Below are 18,558 nucleotides of genomic sequence, written 5' to 3' on the forward strand. Positions count from 1 at the left end.
GATGGGTATTGAGGAGGGCACCTTTTGGGATGAGCACTGCGTGTTGTATGGAAACCAATTTGACAATAAATTTCATATATAAAAATAAATAAATAAATAAAATAAAAAATAAAACTTTTTCCCCCCCCCCAAAAAAAAAAAGAAATTTATGCTGATGGATATTGTTCTTAACTATGTATCTTAAGTGTTCGTAATTGTTCTTAATTATGGTAGTGATATACTATAAAGGGGACAGACGTTACAGAGATGGAGACTTTCAGTTTTAACTGTAATGTCATCTTTTCCTTTACAATTATGCATGTATTCTATTTATTAAAATACATGAATGAATATAGGAATTTTCCTTTGAAAAACAAAATATTGATTCAATGATAAATGTAGTAGTTTCCTCTAGGAAAGAAACGAACTTTTCATAGTATAATCTTGTATACACTATATAGACATTATTTTTTCAATATATTGGGTTGTCTTTGCTTTTCATTCTTTTTTACATCCAAGAGTAAATTAATTAATTGATTGGTTGACTAATCCAACAGCTAATGCCGCCTCATGAGTCTGTTTGTGATCGAGGCTGTCGATTGACTCAACTGAAGGCATTTTTAGGCTGAACACATCACATGTAAAACAAACTATAAATCGAGGTCAGGGGGTTGCTTGCCAGCCCCAGCACTGATGCCACTCTTGCTATCTTGTCCCCACAGATGACAGAGGGCAGGCACTGCCAGGTGCACCTCCTGGATGATAGGAGGCTGGAGCTGCTGGTTCAGGTAGGTGTTGCCCATGAAGAGACAGCCCATACTGACTGGTTCCCTCCGTGAGCCTCATGGCCTCTGTTCAGGCTACTCACTTATTTGTGCCAATGACTTGGGATTGTTTGAGGGGCAAAAGGACAGCTGCTAAGTCAGATGACTTGGTCTACCTGTGAGAATAGTTATATCCTGGGGATGTGGATTGGAGACCCTTGGGTTCTAATCTCAGCTCTGACCGTCAGTAGCTGTGTGACCCCCAGGAAGTAGCTTTACTTCTCTGAACCTCTTGTGGGTAAACGGAGCACTGTAATCTTTCTCCGAAAGGGTTATTGTCAGCTGCAAATCTGCATCCTGCCACTTTGCTGCCACACGGCAGTGTCCAGGTTAAATACCCCACTTCATCAGCTGTGCACCGGGATTGAGACTCCTTACTTTCCCTCAAAGAATTATGGCTAAAATCAAGCTAGATTACATATGAGAATGAAATCTTTTTGTAATATATATGGACTATATGAGTGGTGATATTTTAATTGTTGATCCTTCTCTCTTCATTTACTCAACACTGTGGCCCAAGGACCTAAAAAGAAATTGTGGAGATTCCCTTTGATAGCCACACTGTAGCTATAGCCAGAACTCTCTCCTTTGACCAAACCTAAATTCTTCTCCCTTCTGTGGCTCGTTTCTCACCCACTATGCATAGGCTTCAATTAGAATAAAAATAGTCAACACTGTTTAGCCAGAGTGGACCTTTTAGTCCAGATTTCTGCCTGTTTCTTTATTTCTTCTTTCTTTTTTCTTTTCTTTTCTTTTTTTTTTTTAATCATGACCATTCTTTCTTCCCCAGCAGCAAACATCCAACTCTCAAACCACCATAATGAGCCCTAAACTGTTTGGCTCTAAGTTCAGAAAGAGTCTATGTAGATGCCCTCTTGCATATCACCCTTTTCTTCCCTTGTTCCTGCAAATCCGGCGTCTGCTATCACCTGGGATGTTCCCCCTGATTCCAAAACATGCATTTTGCCACCAGGCCCAGTGCTTCTCAAAAGTTCATAGATTAGATCCTTCTTCTAAGTGTTTAGGAAACACTGGTGACAATCGTATATGCAGTGGGTAAGATCACTCCATCTCAAGAGAGAGAGATGAAAAGCGTAGGCTTTGGAATCAGAAAGAACTGGGTTCAATTCCCTGCCCTTACTGACTGTAACATCAATCCAGGTGCTTAGTTTTTCTTGACTTTGGCCCCCTCATCTATAAAAGGGCAATAAGAACCCCAATCTCATAGGCTCATCCTGAGCACAAAGTGAGATAATGGATAGAAGGAGTTTGGGACAATAAATGGTAACGAGTAGTAGAGTCATAGTTTTATCTCTGATCTCACAGCCTTGGGTCTCCAGCCTCTTCAACTGGCACCCTGCAGGCAAGATTATTCCTACAGTCCACGTAGTGAGGTGTTTGATATTCTTTGTCTTGGTCACTAGCACCATAGTACCTAGAAAAGAGTATTTTTTCAGGAGCACCTGGGTGGCTCAGTTGGTTAAGCATTCAACTCTTGATTTTGGCTCAGTTCATGATCTCACGTTTTGTAGGATTGAACCCCATGGCAGGCTCTGTGCTATGGGACTCTCTCTCTCTCTCTCTCCCTCCCTCCCTCCCTCCCTCTCTGCCCCTCCACTGGTGGTGCACCCATGCTCTCTTTCCCTCAAAAATAAATAAAAATAAACATTCAAAATGACTTTTAAAAAACGTATTTTTCCAAAACATCATCATGTTAGTAAATACATTGTCCCCTGGGAGGAAAAAGTAAATTACTGGACTGAATTGCAAATACATGAAACTGACGATCTCATTGATGTTTCTATTACCATTTCTCCCCCTTCCCAATCTCTTGGAGAATGGTCTATAGTAGATTAACCTAGGCAGCCAAAGGGGGCAGATATTTAAAAACAAACAAACAAAAGCTGCTTTGAACTATTTGGGACAGAGAAGGGTGGTAGCAAAAAGAGAGTGAGGCAACGAAATTGCTTTTCTGATAACATTTTATTTTGACAGCCCAAACTTTTATCAAGAGAATTGCTGGACCTTGTGGCTTCACATTTCAACCTGAAAGAAAAGGAGTACTTTGGAATAACATTTACGGACGACACGTAAGTCTTTTAGTAACGTTCATTTCTTTCCCTTTCATCTGGACTACCTACTCACTGTCATTCACAATTAGCAAAAAATTGCTGGAAATGCCCCAAGAATTAGAATATGCCCTGCTTAGTTAAAGATTGTTTAATAACAGGATTTCTCTCCTAGGACTATTAGTGGAAAGGGAGAAGAAAGGGAATATTGATCATTTTTAAACACGAAAATATTGCCCCAAGTGTTTTAGAAATTTGTTTTGTAATGAGGTTGTTATTGTTGCTAGTACATCTGCACATTTTTTTTTAATATAGATGTGTATGATTGATATAAACACTAGATTTTTGGGGTGTGTGGGTGGCTCAATCATTGGGCATCTGACTCTTGATTTCTGCTCAAGTCATAATCTCACAGTTTGCAACATCAGCTCTGCTAGGGCTCTGCATGAGCCTGCTTGGGATTCTCTCTCACCCTCTCTCTCCGCCCCTTTCTGCTCATGCTCCATCTCTCTCTCTCAAAATAATAACCATAAAAAGAAATACTAGATTGTTATTCACTCATATGTTGAAATGAGAATTAATGTCTTGGGTGTTGATGGCAAGAAAGTTTAAAGGCAGATGTGTGGCCCACCTGAAAAATACTGTAGAGTTTTAATACAGAATAAACTTTTCCAGCTCTACTTAGGTCCATTTTATGTCACCTCTTCACTATCTTTTTTTCTTCTACCTTCATTTTTTATGTTAACTTGGACATTGTATATATTTATCAATAATTTAAATGCTTTCTGAAATGAGACCTATATATAACAATAAAATCATAAGAATTTGGGGGCACCTGAGTGGCTCAGTCAGTTAAGCATCTGACTTTTTGGCTCAGGACATGATCTCACGGTTGCTGGGTTCAAGCCCAGCATCAGGCTGTGTGCTGACAGCTTAGAGCTGGGAGCCTGCTTCAGATTTTGTGTGTGTGTGTCTCTCTCTCTCTGCCCCTCCCCACTCATGTTCTTTCTGTCTCTCTAAAATAAAGAAACATTCAACATCTATAATGCCATTTTAAAAGTGTATAAGGATGAAAAGATTGCTTAGGCTTCAAAGACAAAATTTGTTGCATTTTGCTGGAAGTCATTTTGTCAGGAAATAAATAAATAAATACTACAGTACAAATAAATAAATAAATAAACATTAAAAAAAAAAAACCCAAATATAAAATTCAAGAAAATGCATTCCAGGGGCGCCTGGGTGGCGCAGTCGGTTAAGCGTCCGACTTCAGCCAGGTCACAATCTCGCGGTCCGGGAGTTCGAGCCCCGCGTCGGGCTCTGGGCTGATGGCTCAGAGCCTGGAGCCTGCTTTCGATTCTGTGTCTCCCTCTCTCTCTGCCCCTCCCCTGTTCATGCTCTGTCTCTCTCTGTCCCAAAAATAAATAAATGTTGAAAAAAAAATTAAAAAAAAAAAAAGAAAATGCATTCCAGGCACAGAATATATTGGCCTACCAGTGAGCATTCTTCTTGTACTCCAAGAAGTTCAAATGTTACCTCAGTTCTTTAGTTTAACCAGGCAGAAAATAATCACAAAAAGGGGTTACTTTTTTTTAATATCTTGCTTCTGATTATTTCCAGCCTAGGTGGGCCACTAGCCTAGGACCCCCCCACCCGCAACAACCTCCCACCCCCCGCAGGAAATGCCATCAGGCTCAGGACTTGGGCTGGACAACACCAGGCAATCACTTGCTGGGAGACACAAAAACCTGAAAACTTTGATCCCAGGCCCAGGATGCTTCCTGAATAGGGTTCCACAAACCAGAAAGAAAGTAAACTAGACATCACTCACCTCACTCAGAATCACAAAATTATCAGTTCACGCAACAACTATTTGAGACCCTGTATGATCAGTCCTCTGCTGGGTGAAATAGGAAGGGCAGATAAACCTAGACCACAAGCTCTTTGCTGGAAAGACAAGTCTAGTTCATGTGAATCAGTGATTAGACGCATGCACAAATACACACACACACACACACACACACACACACAGGTTGTAAGTGATTGTGAATGCAACAATAGCAAATAGAATATGGCGAAATCCTAAAATACGTAATGGCTAAGTTATATGGTTAAACTGTAAGTGCTGTAAGCCCTAATTTAGAGAGGTCACATAGAATAGAGACAAAAAGCATGAATATTGGAATAACTTATTCATTCAACAAATATTTCTTGAGTGTTTACCAATTGCCAGCCATTGTCCTAGGTTCCAGAGATTCAGCTGTGCACAGCAGAGACAAGGTGCTTGCTTTCCTGGAGCTTATATTGCAATGGTGTGGTCTAGCAGAACAAACACATAGATCGGTGAGAAATCACTAGAAACGATACATGCTTGGAAGAACATGATCAAGGCCATGATCAAGAAAGGTTGGGGGGGGCAGTTTTAGATCGGTGGACCAGGAACACTTCTAGGAGGTGCCATGTAATAAAAAGCAAGAACCAGTTCTGCAAAAGTTGGAAGGCATTCCAGACAAAAGCCAGTGTGAAAGCCTTGAGGTGAGACTGAGCTAGACTTTGGGGTGGGGGGGCGGCGGTTATTTTGTAGTTTTGAGAAAGAAAAAAAATCCACTGTGACTAGAATATAGAGGGTAAGGAGGAAAGTGGTGCAAGTTAAAGGTTGAAAGGGAGGCAAGGAGTAGATTGTTTTAAAATTGTGGTAGCTATGTGATTTTAGGCCAGTTACTTAACATCTCTGACCCTCTGCTTTTCTCATCAGTACATCAGGCATAATAATAGTACCTATATAATAAGGACTATATAGGACACGTGTAAAGGGTACTAGTATGATGTACTGTTAAGGCAGGTCAGGCGTGCACAGGCACCCACTAAAAGGAAGCTGTCATGCTATTTTTGGTACTGGCAGTAAGTTCAGTGTCCAGAAAGGGCTAAAGGAGGACTTGAGTGGAATTCACACAAGAGGATGACTACAGGGGTACCTGGGTAGCTCAGTCGGGTGGGCATCTGACTCTTGATTTTGGCTCAGGTCATGATCTCATGGTTCGTGGGTTCAAGCACCACATCGGGCTCCATGCTGACAGTGCAGTGCCTGCTTGGGATTCTCTCTCTCACCGTCCCTCCCCCACTTGCAGGCTCTCTGTCTCTCTCAAAATAAATAAATAAATAAATAAATAAATAAATAAATAAATAAATAATTTTTTTAAAAAAGAGGGTAATTACCAATGGACAGTGCAAGGCAAGTAGACTTGGGGTAGAGTGGAGAGGAATGGGAGATGACATTCCAGGGAAGACTTATTCTATGGGCCAGTGCATGAGCATGGTAATGTATATGATTACACGGTGGAGCAAGATATAAGACAGACAAGATCATAGGTGAGTGAGCCCTGCGTGTCACATAGATCCTAGGCCACTGCAGGATGTTATGCCCAGGAGTTACATAATTCATGACTGGTGTTGCAAGTTCCCCAGGCTCCAGTGTTCATGGTGGGCTGGAAAAGGGGGTCCTGGCTACATGGATGGCTTCTGGGAAAGCTCCCAGTTCAGGTGAGCATAACCAAGCAGTGTATAAATCAGGCATGCAGATATCAGACTTTCTCTTCAGAAGGAAAAGGAATAATATGAATGACTTTGTTTAATGCCTTGGGCCACCCTCCCCCTCTTCTCCTCTGGGATTTCTTTCTAAATCCTCTCCTGGGAGAAGAAAGTCTCACTCAGGCGCCTCCTCCAGCTATCTCCTTTGGCGACAGTGGTTGATGGTTATAGTCTTTCCAAGAAGCCTGGCTCCAAACTGTCCTCTGTGTACTCCCCTGCAAGTGACAGCAGAGTCTATTTTTGAATTATGACCAGTTTGGAAGTGTCTTCTGGCTCTTGCTGTGTTTATTTTCAGAAGAAGTATGAACAGGGTTTGGGGGGGAGGGGGGCGGGGGGGGTGAATTTGGCCATTTCCACCTTTCTGGGGAACAGGTCTGGAAAATTGCTTCTGTCTAAGGGTGTCTCTTTGGAATGTCTTGGTCACAAGCCTAGCTCTTTTTCTTTGTCTGGTAAATATTTTTGGAAAGTATTTTCTTTCAGCACTCCCTTTCCCCGCCCCCCATAAAACCACTGAGTCGGATCCCTCCCAGGATGCTGTCTGAATTGTATTTTCCAACCTAGATGCCACATCAGCCTTTTGCCTTCAGTGAACTTCTCTAAACAGAGTAAGGCAACGCTGAGGGGAACATTTTGTCAATGAAACTAGCCACTGTCTATGCCCTACTCCACAGGCCAAGAAGAGAAATGGAAAAATAGAGTTGTGCCGTTACATAAGAAAGGTAGTGATGGTGACCAACAAAAATAAATCCGTGGCCCTGCTGGAGGGCGGGGTAGAGTTCCTTGAGATTATGCTTGGAAGTACCTCCTGGTGATCGGTGTGCAGAGGCAGTCTTTCACCCCTAGAGGGCAGTCTTGCCCTCCTGAGATAGCCGCCTTGAATTTCGCCAAAATGGTTCCCATCTCTTCAACTCACTTGATTTTTTTTTTTAATTCCACTGTTTTGAAAGGCTTTGTTGAATAAGCTGTGTTTATGAAGAAATAAATAGGTTTTACAACACAGTTGTGAGTTTTGATTACCATCCCGTTCGATGGATGTGAGATGAAGGGCTTTTTGACCCATATACTTCTATATATACTTCGTCACCCTCTCGCCGAAAAAGTTTGCTTTAGGGTTGACCTGCGTGCACAGTTTCATAGAGGTGAATGTGTAGATTCAGCTTCGTGAGATACTGATTAGATCTAGAATATTTGCTGATGGAAAAATTTGAGAAAAGCAGGTTAGAAGCAATAAGTGCTTTTTGATCTCATTTTAGTCTCAGAGACTGTAAAACAACACGTTAACCTTAATTATATCTCGGTGATAGAGTTATGGGTAGTTTTCCACTTTTTGTTCTTCTAATTTTATTTTGTTGTGAGATTATGGATGGATTTTTTTAAGTTTATTATTTTTTTGTCATAATCTCTACACCCGATGTGAGACTCAAACTCATGACCCAAGATCAAGAGTTGTGTGCTCTTCCAACTGAGCCAGCCAGGTGCCCCTGGGTAGATTTTTTTAAATATAATATTTAATTTATCCTTTAAAAAATATTTTTATATTATATATACATAAATGTGTTTTTATAAAAATCATTTAACATGATAGTTGAAGCCAGTCCCTTTTGATTATCTTCCCACTCCAAATGTTGCAGTTTGCTCTAGACCTCTCTAGAACTATAAGCATTTCATCCGTAGATAATGGTGTTTTCAGTGTGCGTCTTTGTTTAATATAATTGATTTATGCTGTATATGGTATTATACAGTTTGCTTTATTCATTCTTGGACATGATTCCATGCAAGTTCATGTAAATATACACTGTGCTTTTTTAATGATGCCACATCTTTCCTATATAAAAGCAAGAAAAATGATTCAAAATTAGTCTCATTTTCCCTAAAATCCTTTGAGACCTGATAGTATACGCTATTTTATGTATTTTAAGACATATATTTGAACATGTCTGAAGTTGGCATATGTCTTTAACTCAGTACCATTCTAAACTGCATGAAATACAGGGGAAGAATCTCTTACCTTCTAACCCCCGTGTTTCTATTTTTTATGCACAAAAGAAGTATTTCTAAAAACTTCCCCTTATATCATTTATATCAGCTTATTTGTCTTTGTAATAGTCCTCCAAGTAAAGCTAGGGACAATTATCATAAGCCTCATCTTAAAATCACAGAAACAAAGACACATTTTTTCCAGTGTTGAGACTAGTAAGTGACAGAGACCAGCCCAAAGTTATAAAAGCTGATTCAACCCTTTAGTTTCCTGTATCCAGAGTCTTGTACTCAAAGCCCTGAACTTAAGTCTTAACTTTGCCACCTTTTTTGCAACCTTACTGTAAAATATAGCTGTAATATGTAAAAAGTTCCAGCTTAGGTGGCACAGAGTAGTTGCTCAATAAGGAGAAGCCCTTCTTCTCCTCCTTCACTTTCTCTTCCTTACCCTTCTCCTCCTTCTCTTGCTCTTCCTCCTCCTCCTTCTTCTTCCTCTTCTCCTGCTCCTCCTCCATTCTCCTCCATTCTTCTCTTCCCCCTCCTCCTCATTCACTCTCCTCCTCCTCCATTCTCCACCATCGCCTCCTCCTCCTCCCCCTCCTCCATTCTCCTCCATTTTTTTTCCTCCTCCATTCTCTTCCATTCTTTCTCCTCCTCCTCCTCCTCCTCCTCCATTCTCCTTCTCCTCCTTTTTTTCCCTCTTGTTCTTCCTCTTCTTCTTTATTATTACTATCATTAGTATTTCCTATCTACTTAGAATGACTACAGCTTAGAGTTTTCTGAGTTAAAAATTATTTTCTCAAAGACCAAAATAGGTTGGACAATATCTTCTGGCCCATTACAGGTTTTATTATAATTTTACACCCCATCACTATTTGCATGGTTTTGAGTTTTACATAAGCAAGCAAAATGGAGTCTATGCCTTCTGGGAATATACAGTCTAAAATGGCCCAACTGGTTGGACAGCCTTGGAAAAGTCATGGAAATGATCCCAAGTCATCAATCCTTTTAATCCCTGAGAGGTCACAATTTAAGGAGAACTGTTTATATCCATGAACTTTAGGCTTTTGAGTAAATAAACAAACACAAGCTTAAATATTAGGAGGTCCATAATATACGTATAGAAACAGCACTCAGAGAGCCTTTGACCCTGTACTTTTAAAGAAACTGTAGTACTGTTATATGTGTCCGATGATTTCATTAAACCAGTTTTCTCCTTCTTGACTATCTAAAATATTCATATATCATATTTAATAAGAATTTAAAGATTAATGTATTAAGGTTCAATTAGTTTTCTTTTTACCTCCAAAGGCACCCAGTGTTAGTCTCTTATTTATCATCTCAGAGATATTTTATATATGTGTGTGTATGTGTTTTTTAATTTTAAAAGGGCTATATTCTGTACTCACAGTCATGCATCTTGCTTTTCCATTCAACACCATGTCTGGAATTGTTAAAAATAGGTTTGTAAACATACTCTCCTTCTTTTGTGTGGCTACATTGTATAATATTTCTCAGTTTAAATTATTTTTTTAAACATGACCTTGTTGGACATGTATAGGTTGTTTTGAGCCTTTTTCCTCTTACAACCAATGCTAAAGTGACTTTATACTTAGGCCATTTTTCACATGCACAAGTTTATCTTGCTAAACTCTTGCACGTGGACAGTCTAGTTCAGAGGCAGATGCTTTTATAATTTAGATAGTAATTGTTAAATTGGTCTTAGTACCAGTTGTAACAGGTTATACACCTACCATCCGTGTATGACACTTTCCCCACAGCTTTGCCAACCTTGTGTGTTATTTAACCTTTCTCTGACTTCTGTTTGATCTTTTTTCTTTGCTTTACTCTCACAGAGGTCAGCAGAACTGGCTACAGTTAGATCACCGAGTTCTTGACCATGATCTGCCCAAGAAACCAGGCGCAACCATTTTGCATTTCGCTGTGAGGTAGGTATCGATAGAAACATCCAGCATTCTCACCTCCCTTAAAAAAAAAAAAAATCTGTGATCCACTAGAGAATAAAAAAAAGAACAGACCCATCAAAACATTATGTGAAAAAGATTCTCTACTGTCTTAGTCTGGAGACTAAGTTGCCATAGATACCGTGTAGGATTGTTTTCTTTGAAGATGAAGGGTAGAATCACCTTCCTTTATTCCTCAAAGTCCTCTGGATCAACTTAAAGGTGAAAAATACATTGTATTTTAGTACATAACTTGTTTCTGACTCAACATACCTTTAGCATTTTTTTCATTTGAAATATGGCAAACATTTACTGTTACATGTTATGTATGGACATTTCCTAGACTGTGGAAAGGATTGAATTTTATACGATTTCACGCCTTAGTTTGAATAGGCGATAAAATGCAAACAAATGCTCATGGAAAGAATTATCTTAACCGTACAGAAATCTGAATTCAGCTTGCAGGCAGAGAGATTGCTGAGAAAGATGTAAGGAGTCCTTGACCTGTTCTCTGAGCTCTGCTTAATTAGGAAATTCACTTACCCATACCTATGGGCCTCCATGTATGTTTCCTCCAGAAATGGATGCATTCAACTCAAACAGTGATTTCTTAGAGCCCGCCCATGATGGGAATGTTTTTCCACATGAAATATGCACACTCTACGATAAATACAATGTTATAAAAATTAACACTTGTGTTACTGTGCCTAGTTTAAGAAATAAAACACTACCAGTCTTGCTGAAAGCCCCTTTTTGTGCATTAGCCACTCTTCTCACTACCTGAATTTGATGATAAATTTCATGATAACTTGTCTTCTTTGTCTGAAGCCAAATATGGTAAAACAAGGTAAGGTAGTAGATTTCCCAGGAATCTAAATAAGCTATCGTAACGCTAGATCAACCTAAAGCATGTTTCTGTATTCTGGGCTTATGGTATTTTTTGGATGTTGAAATACGCTTTGTTTGAGGCACCTGGCTGTCTCAGTCGGTAGGGCATGCAGCTCTTGATCTCTGGGTCGTGAGTTCAAGCCCCACATTAGACAGTCTAGTTCAGAAGCAGATCCTTTTATCATTGTGATAGCAAAACTAAAAAAAGAAAGAAAGAAATATGCTTTGTTTTATGACATCATCGTGGAAGCTTCTTATTATCCTTTTTTAGAATTTATATACTATGATGACCTAACAAAATCATATTGATTTACACGCTTTTTAACAAAATTTTCACTTGAGTCTGCTACATTAAATCCAAAGTGTGGTAATAAGATGTCCCATCTTTTCTTAAGTATCTTGTTTTATATGAATTGATGGTGATTGTGGATGATAAGTGCTCCTTACTCAGTAAATAAAGTATGGATGATCCCCAATTTGTTTTTTGCTTTTCGCTCTGCACGCTGGCCTAGAATTTCTTTCATGTCACCAGAAATCATATTTTTGAAATCCAGGAGCATAGCTGGTGTGGAGAAATGGAAATCCTAAAGAAAAATACAGGACTTTCCTGGAAAGAGTATGACATGAGTGTGTGTGTTTGTGGAAATGGAGAAAAGAGCAAACACAAACTAGCAAGCAATAGGAAAAAGTGAGTATTAGTAATTAAGCAGGGGGCAGAGAATAGAGAAATTTTCATCTTGTGTCTGAGCAGTGGCCCAACATCAATATATTTTTTCACAAAATGTTATAGTGTCACTGTAAACATTTCAAATTATATGAAATTACTCTCTCTCCCCAGCCTTCCTCCCTCCCCTCTACCTCCAGCTCCCTATTATTCTTAGAGAAAAGTAAGGATGATAGTTACTGGTGACTTACTTTGTTTTTACCTGGAGATTTTTCCTTGTTTATGTAAAAATCTACTTTATTTCTTTGCACTTTCGTAATTGAGGTGTCCAGTCCCCTATGAAGCACCTAGGCTGCTTCCAATTGTGTGTATGTTAATGTAGGCTGCAGTTAACATCCTTGCTTTTTTTTTTTAAATCTTGTTTTAATTTAAAAAAAATTTTTTTAATGTTTATTTTTGAGAGAGACAGAGTGTGAATGTGGAAGGGGCAGAGAGAGAGAGGGAGATGCAGAATCTGAAACAGGCTCCAGGCTCTGAGCTGTCAGCCCAGAGCCTGATGCAAGACTCCAACTCAGGAACAGCAAAATCATGACCTGAGCTGAAGTCAGATGCCTAACCAATTGAGCCACCCAGGCGCCCTAACATCCTTGGGTTTTTATCTTTGCGCACACATGTAGTATTTACGCAGCATACCTCCTCAGCAAAACCCTTTGTCTTTGGAGAACTTAACAACTACCATTTATTTAGTCACCAGACTGTGAACTCGTTCTTGAACAGCTGATATCTGGTCTAGTTTTGGTCTCAAAATAAGAGGGGAGAAAGCTCTGTCTTCCTTCCTATTCAGTCATTCATAAGGCAGTCCTATCTTTTCGAAGCAGGTTCCTGAGATACCCAAGTAGCCTGCTACTCATTCCGTGAGTTTTCAGCACTTACTTGAGTGTTATCTCGAGAGTATCCCATAATCACAAGCCATTACTGCCCCTAACTACTTGCATGTTTAAAACCCTTATCAACTTTTTAATTATTTGCGTAATTTTTCCTCCCAGCAGTACAGTGAGATCATAATAGTCTTTGTTATTATTCCAATTAAGTACTTGTTGTTACTGCAACTTAATTAAAGGAACGATAAGGCAAAAGCACACAAAGAATTAACTGACGGAGGTCACTTAGTGGAATGTCATTCTCTGGAGATCTCAGGAAGGGGATTACATGCATCCCTGTGAAGTCCAGTGCCTCCCAGAGGGCCTCTAGCCTTCTCTTTTGAGAGAACAAAACTGTTGGTGGGAGTTATATCCCAGTAGACACCGCCAATAACCCTCGAGGTCTTGCCTGAGTTGGCTACACATTTAGTCAGTGAAGAATAGAACAAAAGATGGCTTTTGGTTTTGTTTGGATATTGGTCATTACAGGAGCCTCTGGAAATATGCAGGACCTCTTTTTTTTTTTTTTTTTTTTAATTGAACTATAGTTGACACGCAATGTTACATCAATTGCAAGTGTACAACATAGTGATTTGACAACTCTATACATTATGCTGGGCTCACCACAAGGGTAGCTACCCTCTGTCACCATAGAGCGCTGTTACAATACAGCTGACCATATTGCCCATGTTGTACCTTCCATCCCTGTGATTTACTCATTTCATAACTGAGAGCAGTCACTGAGGTGCAGTCACCAAGTAGTTAATGCACAATGAGAAAGGACTCCCTACAGTGGTAGCACATTACAAGGATATGCATCCCTGTTATTTTTGTTGCAAACAATTAGAAATATCCAAATGCCAACAATGAAGATAGGTTCAGTAAGTTATGGCATTCTCACAGTGAACAATTGATCACTTTAATAAAAGAGATTAGATTTTTTTTTTTTTAAGTACGTTTCATTCCAGTACTTCCCCAGAGGGAGAGGGGGCACATTTCTGAATCGTCCTAGGAATTTCTCAAACTATACGGTCACACCCCTCCAACTCCCAAATCCCCCACATTCTGGCCCAGATTCCGATATGGTGCACTAAAGACAGTGAGTAAGGTATGGTTCAAGTTGGTGTGACAAATAAAGAGAGATTGGGATACAAAATAATTTTGCAAAGTGCTATAAAGATATAAGAAAATATCAATTTTTAAAAAGTTGTAGTGTTTATGAAAAAGAAAAATACCATACGGTTTTGCTCTCAAGAAGTTTTCTCTCTATTGAAATGTAGTATTAACCCTATCGAGGGCACTGGGCTAAATATTTGACATGCATCATCTCACTGAGTCCTAAGCTAAACATTGGGGTCCTGCAGTCAGAGAGGGGGGTCTCGGGGAGAGGGCGACTTTCTCTTGGTTAGTTTCCCCCAGGACGCAGGGAGCAGCTCAAAAACACGTGCTGCTTCTGCATGGAAGAAAGAAAACACTGAAGGTGAGGGCGCTTAGCTTTCCCTTTATAAACTTCAGGATTAAACCTTTGTCTTTTCTTTAGTTGTAAAAGCTCAATGATACTGCTAAATACATGTGTGCCACATGGGTGTATAGAGGCTCCATCATTTATTTCTGCACCGTAATTCATGGAACCAATTCTCTATTTCCATGTGAGTCCAAACTCCCCCGGTTGCGGGGGACTTCCCCAGGCCAGGGGTTGTTATTTGCTGCTGTAAATTATCTTCTGCAAACACATGGGCCTCTTTGGTAATGCAGCCCAGATGTGAGCATTTGAAAAGCTTGATAGTGAGTGAGCACACAAGCATTTAAATCAGAGAGCAGGGACTTGGCGTGACCTCATTGGAAAACCTCCCATCCCCTCTGGGGAGGGCAGGCGGAGGTGGCTCAGGCTGGTACCACCCAGCTCCACACAAAGCAGTGTCTCAGGGTCTTGCGCTCCCTTATTCTTAGACTACTTCTTGCTTGCTCCCCCACCCCCTCCCTTTCTGGTCTTCCGTCTTCTCCTCCCTGCTTTTCCTCCTCCTCTTTCCAAGTCACCTCTGCTATGCCCCAGGACTGTAACTGGCCATTCAGAGGTAACCCTTAAAGTGTTGTCTGTAACACCCAGGGCTGAGAACTCTCTGTGTTCATTGGAGAGTAGTAGAAATGTGGGGCATGGGAGGGAAACCACTCCATTTCTGTCAAAGTTGCTGAAAATATGGAGCATTTGAAAGACTTTCTCAGGCTTTCGGCACCCCCTGGCCTGGTTCTGGAACACTCGGCCTTTAAATAAGAGCTAAACTTGGGGCGCCTGGGTGGTTCAATTGGTTAAGCATCCGACCTCAGCTCAGGTCATGATCTCACAGTTCATGAGTTCAAGCCCCACGTTGGACTCAGTGCTGACAGCTCAGAGCCTGGAGCCTGCTTGGGATTCTGTGTCTCCTTCTCCCTCTCCCGCTCCCCACTCACACTCTGCCTTTCTCTCTCTCAACAATAAATAAGCATTAAAAATTTTTTTTAATTAAAAAAAAGAGTTAAACTCAAGGAAGCATCATGACTGTAACCTGTGGGTCCCCATCATTCCACCTGATTTTTTTTTTTTAAGAAAGTCAAATACATATATGGAATACAACACAACAGGTTTAAAAAAAAAAGACTGGTGAAAAAAGAGACTTGTTACTATGGAAAGACACCCCAATATATTCAAACAGACCCCAAAACAATATGTGCAACATGATTGCACTTGTGTAAAATCTATGAGTAGGGGAAAAGTGTAAAATGTCAACACTAGTTAATCTCTGGGTAGAATGATTATGGGAATGATTTTTTTTTTTTTTACCTTTTTGTTTATCTATATATGTTTTTTCCTACAGTGAACACATTACTTAAGCACTTTTTTTTAATGTAAGCATTACGATTGATAAAAGGAAGAGAAGTTAGAAAGTTTGTGAGTGGCTAACCCTGAGTTATTTTAAAGCTATCAAAGAGCAGGAGAAGACAGCAAAGTTTATCTCCTCAAGGAGGACTGTGATCAAAAGCCCAGAGGAATAGCTGATTCCTCCTAGTGTGGGCCCAGCAGAGATTCTTTGAGCAGATGTGTGGGGTCAGCTGGTGCTCTGGGCCACCCACCGCACTCCCATCTGAGCGCGCAACATCCCAGAACCTGGACAGTGTGACTGTTAATTGCCTTAATATTGACCGTGACCTCCTAAATGGCATAACCCGTCTTGAATTTCCAGGCACTTGTTAGAGGCCTCCATCTGTGAGGATCCAACATCCTAATTCATAGGAGAGCTCCAGAAAGACACAGAACACCTCAAAACTCATACCCAATCCCAACTGCAGTTTCTTACAGGATTATGTTCCTCAGTGTGCTTTCTGATCAAAAGCAGACCTCGTTTGTGGGAATCGGCTCCCTCTCCTACATAACCGGTCCTCAGGGTGACATTGAAAGGGCAGAAGGAAAGAATGAGTAATCTGACTTGTGCAAAGAGCTGTAGGGTGCAGAAGTTAAAGCTTGGCCTTCAGCACAGAGTTTCTTAATAGCAGCACTATTGACATTTGGGGCAGGTAATTCTTTGTCATGGGCAGTTATACTGGATTGTAGGATGTTTGCAGGGTCCCAGGCTTCCGCCAACTAGATACCAGCATGCCCTGTAAGTCAAGGTAATCCAAAAAATGTCTTCAGCATTGCCAGAGGCACCCCAGTCCACCTACCGAAAATCAGTGCTTCGGCATCATTCCTGGGTTTGAATCCCAACTCTTCCATTTATTAGCTCTGTGGTGTTTTGCACCCTCTATTGGGCCTATTTTCCTCAGCTGTAAAATGGACCTTGTTGTTGGAGGATTAAACCTGTAAGCATATAAGGTGGACCCTCAGTAAATGTTAATGATTTTTATGGTATAAATGACAGACACTGTTGAATGAATGAAAAAAAAATGTCATGATGTGATATACATACAGTCTTTGAATGTGGAAGGTTTGAGACCGTCTGGCTTAGGTCACTTGTGCCCTGGGTAGAGGATCTCATCATTCCATGTTCATCATTCACGGTGCCCAGCTGTCCCCACCCTATCCATCTTACCTCCCCTGCCTCTCTTCCTGCCTCCTTCTCCAAGCCTGTGTCCCTACCTTCTTCAGGGAGGACAGGAGCAGACTGTTTTGCAGTTTTGAAGGGAAGAAGCAAGCACTTGGATACTTCAGATTGCCTGGGGCTGGAGACTTCCTCGCCTTTCCAACAGGTCACAGCAAGGCCCTTACCCTCCTGGGCCTCCAGCCCTTCCTCCTACAGCTCACAAAGAGCCACAGCGTGGCAGTGGAGCGACAGGGCAGGTTCCTACAGGCTCCCCTAGAGGGCTCTCTCTGGTTCTCCTAGAGAAATTCAGAAGTGAGAGAGCGTCTTCCTGGCGGGGGAGCACATTGTGGAAGCAAACAGTGCTTTCCTTGGGGAATTCTCACAGACTGCACCCCTCCCAGAGATAAAAGGAGCATCTGAGACTCCCACAAGCCCTGCATAATAGCTTGGAGAAAGTGCAGTACATCTTAAATTACTCTGCTGTCTTCAGCATGTGTTACAAAGCGAGACTAGGAGGTTGCAGGGTCATTATAAGCAATAAGCAGAGATCTCCCTGCTCAGAATGTGGATTGGGATCTGATAGGAATCTCCTTAGGCCCGCGGCCACAGTGAGTGCCTGAAATTACCCACAATGATGGACTGAAACCCAGAAGGAGGCCCCTCGCGGGACGCCAGTCACAAGCTCAGCGTTGTTCAAAATGCAAAGTAATTGAGCAATTCTTGCCCGATTCACCATCTTCAAAGATATCACTGAGACATAAGGAAGCCTTGGAAGACAAAATATGCTCAGTTGGAGAGAACAAGTTGTAACTGGTCCGAAGGACTACTGTTTCACAGCATTTTCCTATTCTCGATTAAAATGGACACTTTGAGAGCATTTTGTTTCCTTGAGAGAGAGAGCTTAGGAAAGATAACCTGCTGAAGTTTTAAAAAGTTTCCCAACTCAGTCAAGGCCTTTTGTTATCGTCCCATCAATGGAGGAATAATAATAGTACTGTAATAATCACCACCACTCATTGACTGCTGAATGGCCTACCACCCATTATGTTGAGCACATGTAGAAACATCTCATTTCTCTGGTATGTGGTCAAGTAAAGAAAGTGAGCCCTGAGAGCCCAGGTGGCTGGTTCAAGGCCCCAGGACGAAGCTCAAAGTAGTCTCTTCCCCGCTTTATGGTGTTGACTTTTGATCTCTGTGAATAAATGCCCCAACAGGAAAATATTGGCCACCTACACATAAGTGACTATTGACAAGTGGCCCATTCCAAACAATTCCCATGTTCTGCTTTTTGCCACACATGTGTTGTCATTGGACAGTCTTCCCTCTCCCCCAAGCCATCTTTATCACACCCCTGAAGTGTTACCATTGTTCTGTTACCATTGATGAATGGTTAGGTGAACACCTGTCCCATCAAGAAGGAACAAAGACCACTATTGGAGGGAGCACACACATTAGAGACAAAACCTCTCCAAGCAAATGGCTCAAGCAAATTTTCTTCTCAAAAAAATTGTAGTTGGGGCGCCTGGGTGGCTCAGTCGGTTAAGCGTCCGACTTCAGCCAGGTCACGATCTCGCGGTCCGTGAGTTCGAGCCCCGCGTCGGGCTCTGGGCTGATGGCTCAGAGCCTGGAGCCT

The 18,558-nt window shown here is 41.1% G+C and overlaps 1 protein-coding gene across 7 annotated transcripts in view; it reads left to right on the plus strand.

Annotated features, from left to right (window-relative positions):
- Positions 1–18,558, plus strand: part of FRMD4B (FERM domain containing 4B) — a 226,371-nt gene that overhangs the window by 100,545 nt on the left and 107,268 nt on the right. For 6 of the 7 annotated variants that reach the window (XM_040454472.1, XM_040454471.1, XM_040454467.1 and 3 more), the window contains 3 exons: positions 702–767; positions 2,799–2,893; positions 10,291–10,383. In XM_040454472.1, the coding sequence (XP_040310406.1) occupies positions 702–767; positions 2,799–2,893; positions 10,291–10,383 (254 nt within the window). Of the gene's footprint in view, positions 1–701; positions 768–2,798; positions 2,894–10,290; positions 10,384–18,558 lie in introns of those variants that run through there. The other variant, XM_040454476.1, reaches the window with a different exon arrangement.

The sequence above is a fragment of the Herpailurus yagouaroundi genome, unplaced genomic scaffold (genome assembly GCF_014898765.1).
Source record: "Herpailurus yagouaroundi ecotype Mexico unplaced genomic scaffold, PumYag 213, whole genome shotgun sequence".
Classification (NCBI taxonomy): domain Eukaryota; kingdom Metazoa; phylum Chordata; class Mammalia; order Carnivora; family Felidae; genus Herpailurus; species Herpailurus yagouaroundi.